Consider the following 11,750-nt stretch of genomic DNA (forward strand, 5'->3'; position numbering starts at 1 on the left):
ACAGAGCTCTGTTTAGGTGTGTGTGTGTGTGTGTGTGTGTGTGTGTGTGTGTGTGTGTGTGTGTGTGTGTGTGTGTGTGTGTGTGTGTGAGTGCATGGCATTTCATCAGTGGTAACTTCACCACTTAGCTCTTTATGTTTAAGTTGACTCTAATGTGATTATCACACATAATCACAGAGTACACTCTTGATATCCTATTTCATCTCAATCTTTAATTTTTCAGTTCATCTCTTATTGTTATTTGTAACTTGCCCAGTGTTTGCATTCATCATTCATAAACTTTGTTGGCAAAAATACTTTACATTTTTCACCTATGTTTCTTTCACATTTATGAAAGGATATTAACTTCTCTCCTATCATTGCTTATTGTTTATTTCTTGTTCCTTCATAATTTTCACTGTATAATTTCAGTTGACTGATGATTATCACACCATATTAGTTAATTGTTGAAAATAATTTACTATTTCTGGTCTTTTGTCTTATCTCAGCTATTATCTCTTCACGTCAATGTTCTAAAACATTTATGCAATATTTATTTATTGTGTGCACTGTGCATGTTTTTGCTGGTGGTGTCAACATTTCCCTACTCCCTCAAGATTTTTTTAGTTTATTCTAAAAATTATCATTAACAGCAGCCAGAGATTTATCTTTTTAATAGAATGGTTCATGGTGGTAGGTATCTGTTTATCACTTTTTCATGAGTTGTATTTTAACAGAGATCTTTCACGATCATAATTGATCCCTGATCCTCTTTACCTGCCGAGGGTAACCAGATTTGTTGAACAGCAGCACCAATATGCAGTAAATGTGCCTTGCTTTTGAACCTCTCAGTTCCAGAGGTCCTTTATTCCTCACACTATTGGACTCTGGACCAGCCTCCCAGAGGATGTTGTGGAAATGAAACTTCAGTAGTTTAAGCAAAGATGCAATGCATAGTACCCTAATACTCTTCTCCCCTATTTATAAATTTATTTTTCTTTTTTAGTAAGTGGTATCTCTTCCTTTTATATTTCCCTTACCTCCTCGTCCTTCTTTCTAATGAACACCATAGTCTGTGGAAGCTTGGATTTCAAGTCAGTGTCCCCTGTGGGCTTGTTCCATATAATGATAACAGTTGGTTTAGTTTCTGCTTTTTTCTGAAGATTTTTTTTCCTCTTTTTGGCACTTGAACAAACAACTTTGACACCTTTAGTTGAAGGGAAGGTGTAGAGGAGGTGGGGAGAGGGATGGTCTGGTACAGAAACTCATAGATTTATCAGATTTTTAGAGCCTTTTTTTTTTTGCAGTATCATATGCAGTTATGTTGTCAGTGTTAAATATCTGTTTATAGTGGAGAAAAATTTTTTTTTTTTTTTCATAGTAGTAGTGTCAAGGAGAGCTTTGTTGTAAAAAATGTTTGAATATCATAATGTGCATATATGATTATCAAGTAATGAGAGGAATATTTCAAGTCTGTCACTGTGATTGGCAACATACTCTTAATTAGGAATGGAAAGCAAGATCCCTCTCCATTTTCAAGTCCTTTGCTCATAAGTTTTGCAAAGTATATGTCATTTGATTTTGGTATTGTTGTTATATTGAATTTCCATTGTATCTTACGTGACAAATTTTCACAAAAAAATTTTATTTTGTTTTATTTATTTATTTATTTTTTTTCACAGAAAGAAAACTCCATCCAAAGAAGAAGCCGAATACAAATTGGCCAAAAGAGAATTGAATATTGAACATGACAGAGATTTTGAATTATACCTTCAGACACCAGAGATTCATCCAGAGTATGATTGCCAGTATGTTCTTTTCAGAGAACAATACCAGCAGAAGTACCCTGGGGAGCTGGATGAAGAAAAGTACATGAACCTTTGGAAAACATTTTGGAAAGTAGTAGTTACTGAAATGTTGAAGGATGAGTATGATGAGAAAAGAAAGGTTCTTGATATTGAATATAAACTACATTGTGATAAAACATCCAAAGAGCATGTGAAACATAAATCTTCTCGAAAAAGAGATGATTTCCAGAAAGAAAAGGATTGTAAAAGGGCATTAACTCACAATGAGGATGGTAAGATATTGACAAAATCTGTGACACCTGATGGTGATGAAGAATTCTTTGTGGATAAAACGCTAAGACTACTTACCGAGGTCTCTCCTGCTCTGGGCATATTAGAACCTATGTTCATACAACTTAAAAAGGAGATAGAACATTGCCAGTGTGACCGTGCGAAGCTCTGTAAACTTTTTGAAGATGAAGAAAGAAAATTAATCTTGAAAAGGATATCAGAGAAAGCTAAAAAATTAAGTGAAATTACAAAAGACTCTGGATCAGAGAAGTATGTAGTGAAACTCCAGCTAGCAAGTGTGCAAGCTCTTAAACTTGTGGAATATGCTACATCTGGTTCTAAAAAACAAGGTTCTGAAAAACAAAGCTATTATGGAATAGACATAGAGTCTGTGGCAAAAGCAACTTACAACAAGACTAATGCAGATATTATTCAGTCCATTAAAGATTTGCTAGCTGTTAAGGGGATCAGAGACATTCAAGATGATGACCTCAGTAGTATTTATGATGCTGTAGTGTTAGCACATATGAAGTTAGCTTGCATGAAATGAAGAATGTGGTCAACCTGGTAAACATAGGTATTGAGAAATACTACCTAAGTGCTCCAATGATATTTTATAGAACTTTTCATGGCTGTAAACAGTCAATTGCATTATCAGATTGTTGCAGTAACCTATGCTGGCTTGGCAATCTTGTGGATAATAACTTTTCATGTAAACATAAGACTCATATAAAAGGTGATGCCTTATTGTGTGAAACTCAAGTATTTGGTATAAGAAATTCTCTCTAGATATTGTTTGGATTTGGTTGAAAAAGGATAGCATTATATTCAATCAAGTGAACTGCAGTATTTATGATTTGATTTATCTAATCATTTGATCCACTCCTGGTTGTGAATGATTTCAAGGGGGGTCAGTCAGCGTAGTTCTTGAAAAGGAGCATAAAAATTTCCAAGGACTTTGCAATAGTTGGCAGCATGTAAAGTTAAAGGTATGTAGTAATTGATTTAATATACAGTAGAGCCCTGGATCTTGACGCTAATTCGTTCCAGAAGGAGCGTCGAAATTCAATTATTTCGAGATCTGAATCAAGTTTTCCCTTAAGAAATAACTGAAAATGGATTAATCTGTTCTGGACCACCAGTTATTACCCTAACCTTGCCTTTTTATACAATACATTACGTGTAAATTACAACTAAATAAGTTGAGTTAAATAAATATCATATTAAACGTATATTTATAATTTTAAATGTATAACATACAGTATATAAGAAAACTGGCCTATGTCCAACTGTTTGTTGACCGAGCGCCATATGCTACCTAGGTAACTAGTAAGTAGAATGTAGTGTCGTGGGTAGGCATAAAACGTGTTGCTAACATAATAAAGCATTGAAAAGCAAGTCAAATTATTACAGTAAATTAATAAACTATTGAAATTAAACCCAATTTATATTTATAAAAAACTTACGAAAAATTGCATACATTAAGTCGGCAGGCTGTGGCATGAAAGGATGTAAACAAACCATAGCGCAGCCCTGGTGGCTTATAGCGGGACTATGGTAGCAAAAAAACCATATCGTCGCTATAAGCCTAGAAACGTTTACATTTGGTATTAATCTATGGTAAATCTTAAGTGGAGTCGACTTTAATACTGTATACAAAATCGCTTTAAAATTATCTTTCAGTAAATGTTATGATACTAATGGTTTTCATAATTATCCTTATAAAAAAGGTGCGTCTTCTACGACGGCAAATTGTCAAATATCAGGGCTGGTTTCAAGGTTATTGGACTTTGAAAATAATTATGGTACTATATGGTACATATATACAAGTAAAAGAATCTTCTTAATTTCTATAATTACTATACCATTATGTACCAGCATCTCTTGAGTTTTATAACAGGCTTACCTCTTCTTTACGAGGACGCTTACAAACCAAGCATACAGATTGCATTCGTTACCGCGCACACGTTACATATGTAAACTGGTGTCACTACCAAATCTCATACGTAAACATTGACATATTTTTACAGTAGACATAAAAGAATCGTCTTAATTTCTAAAACTACTACGTATAACATAGCGGCTTCTCTGATTTAAGCTAAGGCTAACGTCCTCTTTACCAGCAAGCTTAACAAAGCTTAAAGATTGCGTTCGCTACTGAACCGCACACATAACATATGTAACAGTGGTTTCACTACCAAATCTCATACGTAAACATTGACATATTTTTACAGTAGACAAAAAAGAATCGTCTTAATTTCTAAAACTACTACGTATACCATAGCGGCTTCTCTGATTTAAGCTAAGGCTAACCTCCACTTTACCAGCAAGCTTAACAAAGCTTAAAGATTGCGTTTCGCTACCGAACTGCAAGTTACGTATGTATTTGTGGTTTCACTACCCAATCTCATACATAAACATTGACGTATTTTTACACTAGACATAAAAGAATCTACATAATTTCTATAATTACTATGTATACCATAGCGACTTCTGAGTTAAGCTAAGGCTAACCTCTTCTTTACCAGTAAGCTTAAAAAGCTTAGATTGCGTTCGCTACCGAACCGCACGTTACGTATGTAACAGTGGTTTCACTACCAAATCTCACACGTAAACATTGATGTATTACAGTAGACATAAAAGAATCGTCTTAATTTCTTAATTACTACGCACATATATACCATAGTGGCTTCTCTGATTTAAGCTATGGCTAACCTCTGCTTTCCCGGCAAGCTTAACAAAGCTTAAAGATTGCATTCGCTACCGAACTGCACAAGTAACCTACGTATGTAACATTGCCTTCACTCCAAACCTAGCGCTTAAATACGTATTGCATTTGCTACTGAAACGCGCGCCTCATGTAAGCATTGTTTTTAGACTAGGTCTACGCCTAAAAAAAAGCAAGCAAGGGTGCTTGATTAAATCTCTTTTTTGCTCATCACTTTCACATAGAGGAGAGGATAGACAAAACTTAAGGTATATTTTGGAGTTGGGAATGGTGGAAACATTTTGATGAACTTTACATGTTAGCAAACTCGAAATAAAAAACCATTTTTCTTTAATAGATCACATACGCAAACACTAGTACAGTGGACCCCCCGTATTCGCGTTCTCCGGATTCGCGGACTCACACATTCGCGGATTTCTCTCGGGAACCTTTCCCTGCATTATTCGCGGAAAATTCGCGCATTCGCGGTATTTTTCTATGAGAAATATCCACAAATTCCTCCTTTTTGTTATCAATTTCATCATAAAATGCACTTTTTGTGATAAAACTATTAAAAAAACCAAGTATGAAAATTTTTAGTGGTTTTTCTTAAGTTTTAACTAACAAAATAGGCTGTTTTTAGCGTTTTTATAGGGGTTCCAAACATTCGCGGATTCTAACTATTCGCGGGGGGTCTGGTACGCATCCCCCGCGAATACGGGGGGACCACTGTATAATATTTGAAAAATGTGTGAAGATCACTTCAGATATTATTTAACATTTTGATATCTCTACTAAAAAAATTAAAACTAAAAAAGGAAAGCAAATAAGTCTCTACTCATGAAGAAAAACATACAAATTTTACTTATTACTGCATCATTATCATGCTACTGAGACACCATTTTTCTTTAACAGGTCACATACACAATTAATAAATACTTGAAAATGTGCAAAAATTATTTCAAATATAACATTTTGATATCTACTGAAAAATTAAAACTCAAGAAGAAAAACATACATACTTATTACTGATCATTATCATGCCACTGAAGCACCATTTTCTTTAACAGATCACATACACAATGAATAAATACTTGAAAATTGTGTGAAAATCACTTCAGACATAATTAAAATTTTGATAACTACTGAAAAAAAATAAAACTTAAAAAAGGAAAAAGATCAGACTTTACTCATGAAGAAAAAACATTATTCACACTTTACTGATCGTTTGTCATGCCACTGTGGGTATTTATATTCACAAAATTTAACATTCCTTAGTTGGGCTCAAACTTAGCAATTAACTCATTTGTTAGTGCTGCTTTTGATGGCAATTTCACTATGGAGATACATATATTCACTATAGCTGTGTATGAAATTGAGGAATTTTCTGCATTTTATTTAAAATTTTAGTGAAAATACATTCTAAAATTGTACTAGAACCCTAAGTATGATAGAATTTATGCTAAGCTCCAATTCTTGGGTCAAATTATGCTATAAAACATGAAATTATGCTACATTTGGTAACACTGGATGACGCTAACTAGTGGCGGCTGGCGGAAACATGTTTACAAACATCTTATGGTCTGGTGGTCAGAATCTGGTTTTTTGTTTGAAAACAGATACAAAGTTTATTGGAAACTTGAGTGGCGAAATCCGATTATGTCGAGTTCTAATACTGTCGTGAGCCGGAGCTCTACTGTATAGTTAACCACAGAGAGATTATGCTGCAATTTAACTAATTTAACTTTTTTCTCATTTACAATTTTTAAGATTTTGTTGTTTTTCTGTTTCCTTCTTTACTTAGGAATATGGTTATGTATACGGTTAATATTTATGATTTCAATATCTGATGGTGTTCTTTAAGTATAAAGTTTTAATGTATACATAATGCAGGAATAGAAGGAAAAATCAGAAAAAACTAGATTAAATAAATTCTTTGTCTACTCTTACAAAAATTTTATTATTGTGCGTAAATAATTAATTTGATTTTTACTTTGTTGAGAACGTGTGCTGTACAGCACCATACTTAAGTTTTACATGAAGTTGTGATAACCTTGTATATTATATTTAAGGTATAGTGATTCCATAATAAATGAAATTTTGAAATAAAGTGTTATGTAACTAGTAGAAACAAAATGGTGTTTCATTTATGTAATATAATTTAAAGTAATACGTACACATCAGTTTGTGTTACCACCTTACTTTTGATCATTAGTCTTTAAGATAACTGTCGTATTTTAACAGGAAACTTTATTATGCTGGGCAGATTGCTTGTTGTAATTCTCTCTTTTATCATATTTGCAATATTACAGGGGTTGCTTTTAAAAGTGATGAATTATGTAAAGTGGCTTGTGAGCAAGTTAATGCAACTGTATAATCTAGGAAGTCAGTATCTTAGGAAAAACTTCACAGGTTAGTATTTATATAGAATATTTTTTCTGGTATTTTTTTCATGCATGTTTAGTAAAACAAAATGAAAACTGTATTTTACTTGTGAAAGTTTACTCATTTCTTGTTAATGGAAAATATATCTGAAAAGGAACTTATCATCAAGTCCAGACTAACTGCGCTGGCCTCCTAAATTTGATGACCTATGCCCTTTTGTTCTCTTTTTGAGAAGTCTATACTGTAGTAACCTTTGACACACTAACTTTAATTTTTGTACTTTCTGTGCTTGCTTATGTAAAAATTATAGTTAGTTTATACCATAAGGTATAAAGGACAATTTTTAGATAGAAATTATCATCATGAGTGTTTTTGTCAGATTTTCTTAGGGTTTATATTTAAAAAAAAGTTGTCACCACTCTCTTCTGCCTTGTGCTGTTTCTGTTTGAATTCCCAGTGGGTCCAGATCCTCATTACTTCTTTTCTACACGATCTTTGTTTGGCCTTTTTCCTGGTGTCTGAATTGACTGATCATTTCTCTCATGACAATACTCAAATTTCACTGGTCAGTGAATGACAGTTATTGAATACAAATGACTTAAGAAATTTTATTGATCTTTTAACTTTTTGAATCTCGTCAAATACTTTGTGAAGCTGTTATTTGTTAAATGGAATATAAAGGGATTTTGACGGAGGAAAAATCTATTTCTGGGGAGAGACCTGTGTCGCCCGGTGAAACCCTACCCTGTTTCCCATCCCATTCCTTTCCAAGCCATTACTGAAATCCATTGCAGAAGGATGTAAGATGGCGCTAGCATCGGGCGGGGGCTGGGGGAGTCGGAGCGGTGTGGTTGAGACCGCTGTAACGGCACACCCCATATCCATGTATTGACGAAAGAATAATCTAATTGGAAGATGACCTGTGTTTAGTGGCTTTCACACGCCCTTTCTTTATACACGACGCCCTTGAGGTAGGTGCTCGCGCGAGGGTAGTAACCTCTGCATACCAATGGTTTAACTTTCTCTGGTATATTTGGAAATTATTTATATCAGAAAAGTAGTAAGAAGGACCTTTTCACCGGGCGACACAGGTCTCTCCCCAGAAATAGATTTTTCCTCCGTCAAAATCCCTTTTCTGGGTCGACCTGTGTTCGCCGGTGAAAAAATACAAGAGAATGCCTTCCAAGCTCATGAATTCAACTTTAATACTAAGGATAACAAAAACATCATTAATAGATAAATCTTCATTAACTGATTATTACTAGTATATAAACTTAATATCTAAACTTAAGAATAGAACTTATATTATAACTTAATCGTTAAATATGTATACATAAATCAAAATGTAAAGTTTCATATACACTTCATAATACAATATATACAAGTAGGATTAAGCACATTCCAAGATTGATCCATATTCTGAAGAGGAAAGCATGATACTTGGATGGCTGAATCTGATCTACCGAGGTGAGAGGCATCGTGGCGAGAGTGGCAGGTAGAAAGGCGAAAGTATAAGGAATGGGACGAAATTGAAAGAAAGGAAAGTTAGCCAGGAGAGATTAAACTCCCCGCCGCTATAGTGGAAAATTTTAAGGCTTGAATATTCCTTAGGTAGTGGCGCTTAAAGACCCGAGGAAATTTCCGACCCGTATACTTCTTAAGGTCATCAAAATTCATATTTTGAAAATAATTAATTGAAGTAGCTATAGCTCGAATATCATGAGCATGTGGGAAAGATTCCGGGTTAGCCTGTTTTATGAAGTAGAGTATTTGCTGTCTAATACCTTGAATGGAGATAGTACCACCTTGCTCTCTGGAAAATAAAGGACCGGAGGATCGTGAGGAGGATCTAGCTAAAAAGGCCTTAAGAGTTACCACAGGACACAGGGATGTATCCTGAGGTAGAGGTATAATTTTCCAAGGAGACCATCTATTTTGAGGATCTTCATTTTTAGCTAGGAAACTCCTATCCGGAGAGAGCAGTACTTCTCCTGATGGGAGGAAATCTAAGTTCTCAGGATTACGTGAGAGAGCTGCTAATTCTGATATTCTGGCGCCTGAGGCCATGGCTGTAAGAAACAATGTTTTTCTCTGTAGAGAAATGTAAGAGCAAGATTCGTTGTTAGTGTCCGAGGCTAGTTTCAAAACATCGTTTAAAAACCAAGTGACTTTTTGAGGACGAATTGTAGGTCTAAGTCGTGCACAAGCTTTGGTAATGGACGAAAAATAAGAATCTGCTAAATTAATCTTAAACCCGACCTGAAAAATCTTTTTCAGAGCCGACTTAATTGTAGTAATAGTACTAGCGGCTAGGCCTTTTTCAAACAAGGTTTTAAAGAATGAAATGGCCAAATTTGGGGTCATTTGAAGAATATCCAAATTCTTTATAAATTCCGCTAACTTCTTAACAGCCGAATCATATTGCCTAAGCGTTGAATCCCTTTTGTCAGATTCTATGAATAAGACGTTCTCCGGATCAATATTTGCATCTTTATGGGCTGCAAATTTCATGAAGTCCACAAAGTTAGGGTTTGAACTATTCTTGAGGAAGCTGACACAGTCTGAGTTTGGACTATTTGTGTCAACTTTGGTTGTGGGATCCGTCTGGGATGGAGTTTCAGCTCTAGTAGGAGCGGAAACCAATTGCTCTTGGGCCAGTTGGGTGTTACTAGGGCTACTGTTCCTTTGAAGGAACGTAGTTTGTGTAATACCTTCATCAGAAGATTCACTGGAGGGAACAGATAAATCTTCTGCCAGTGGTTCCAGTCGAAGGCTAATGCGTCCATGGCATAGGCCTGAGGGTCCAGGTTGGGGGCTATGTAGCAAGGTAGTTTGTGATTGGTGCATGTCGCAAACAGGTCTACCTGGAGATCTGGAACTAGTCTGGATATCCACCGAAACGAATTCATGTCTAGGGACCACTCCGATTCTAAAGGTTTGGTCCTGGATAAAGCGTCCGCTATAACATTTCTCACTCCTGCGAGATGTGTTGCTGACAGGAACCAGTTTCTTTTTGCTGCCAAGGAAAATATTGCTACTAGAACATGATTCAGATTGGGTGATTTGGAACCTCCTCTGTTTATGCAGTGGACTACCACTGAATTGTCTGAGACTATCCTCACATGACTTGTCTTGTGATGATACAATTGTTTCAAGGTTAGAAACACTGCCATTGTCTCCAACACGTTTATGTGAAATTGTTTCATATTGAGTCACCAGGTCCCCTGAAACATTTGGTGTTGGGAGTAACCCCCCCAACCACTGAGTGACGCGTCTGTATGAATCGTCACTTGAGGAGGGGGAATTTGTAAAGGAACTGATGTGGTCAGTTTCTTGGACTCTGTCCATGGGAGTAGTCTCTTTATTAATACGGAGGGAATTATAGATACTTTGTCTCTTAAATGTATCTTTGCTCTCTTCCTCCAAACTCGATTGATGTCTTTGAGTTTGGCTTTCAGTAGGACGTCTGTTACTGAGGCAAATTGGAGTAAGCCGAGAATTCTTTCTAAAGCTCGTCTTGTTATCCTTTTGTTCTTGATAAATTGTTTTGTTGCTAATGCTATCTCTTTGACTTTCTTGGGTGGAAGGGATAGCTTGTGATCTTTTAAGTCCCAATGAATACCCAGCCAATCGAACTGACTTGCTGGTTGTAGCCGGGATTTTTTGAAATTCAACCGAAATCCTAGACTTTGCAAGAACTGAATTACTTTGTTTGTTGCTTTGTGGCATTCTTCCACTGTGTTCGCCCAAATGAGCCAATCGTCTAGGTAGGCTACTAGCATTATTCCTTGGTTCCTGAGTTGTTGCAATACTGTCTCTACTAGTTTCGTAAATATCCTTGGAGCAATGTTGAGGCCGAACGGCATCACCTTGAATGCGTAGGATTTTCTGCCTAAGCGGAAGCCTAGGTAGGGAGAGAAATTTCTTGCTATCGGAACATGATAATAAGCGTCTGTAAGATCTATAGAGGTGGTGACGGCCCCACGGGGAAGTAAGGTCCGTACCTGAGAGACAGTCAGCATACGGAACTTGTCGCAAAGAATGTAAGAATTCAGTTTGGACAAGTCCAGAATTACTCTCATTTTGGAAGAATTCTTCTTTGGAACAGTAAACAGACGTCCCTGGAATTTTAGGCTTTTTACTTTCTTTATAGCCTTTTTCTGTAGAAGATCTTTGGTGTATTCTTTCAGATCTGGTGTGGGTGTCTGAAAGAAATTCACCGGCGGAGGTGGAGACCCCTTCATCCACTTCCAACCCAGACCCTTGGAAACAATACTGTGTGCCCAAGGGCTGAAGGTCCATTGATCTCTGAACCGGTACAGTCTCCCTCCTACCCGGTCCTTCTCATTGATTGTGGGTCGGCTTATATCCTCTACCACCCCTTGCGCCTCTGGTTCTAGGTCCGCCACGTTGGCGGAACTGTCCTCTAGCTCTATTACCACCGGATTGTCTAGCGTATCCTCGAAAGGCTCCGGTGGCTTCGTAGGCCGGGTTAAATGCCGGAGAGGACATCCATGCTGCTGTGGCTGATGACTGTCCACCCTGTGGTGCGGGTACAATCATGAATTGTTGTGGTTGAGGAGTTTTTGATGTCGATGGTT

At 36.4% G+C, this 11,750-nt stretch overlaps 1 protein-coding gene across 1 annotated transcript in view; it reads left to right on the forward strand.

The window, feature by feature from the left end:
* Positions 1 to 6,940, forward strand: part of LOC135205686 (uncharacterized) — a gene marked incomplete in the record, with an annotated part of 452,407 nt that extends 445,467 nt beyond the window's left edge. Inside the window, 1 exon segment of the mRNA XM_064236602.1 lies at positions 1,662 to 6,940. Coding sequence (XP_064092672.1) covers positions 1,662 to 2,607 — 946 coding nt within the window.
* Between the last annotated feature and the right edge of the window lie 4,810 nt (positions 6,941 to 11,750).

The sequence above is a fragment of the Macrobrachium nipponense genome, chromosome 24, assembly GCF_015104395.2.
Source record: "Macrobrachium nipponense isolate FS-2020 chromosome 24, ASM1510439v2, whole genome shotgun sequence".
Taxonomy (NCBI): Eukaryota; Metazoa; Arthropoda; class Malacostraca; order Decapoda; family Palaemonidae; genus Macrobrachium; species Macrobrachium nipponense.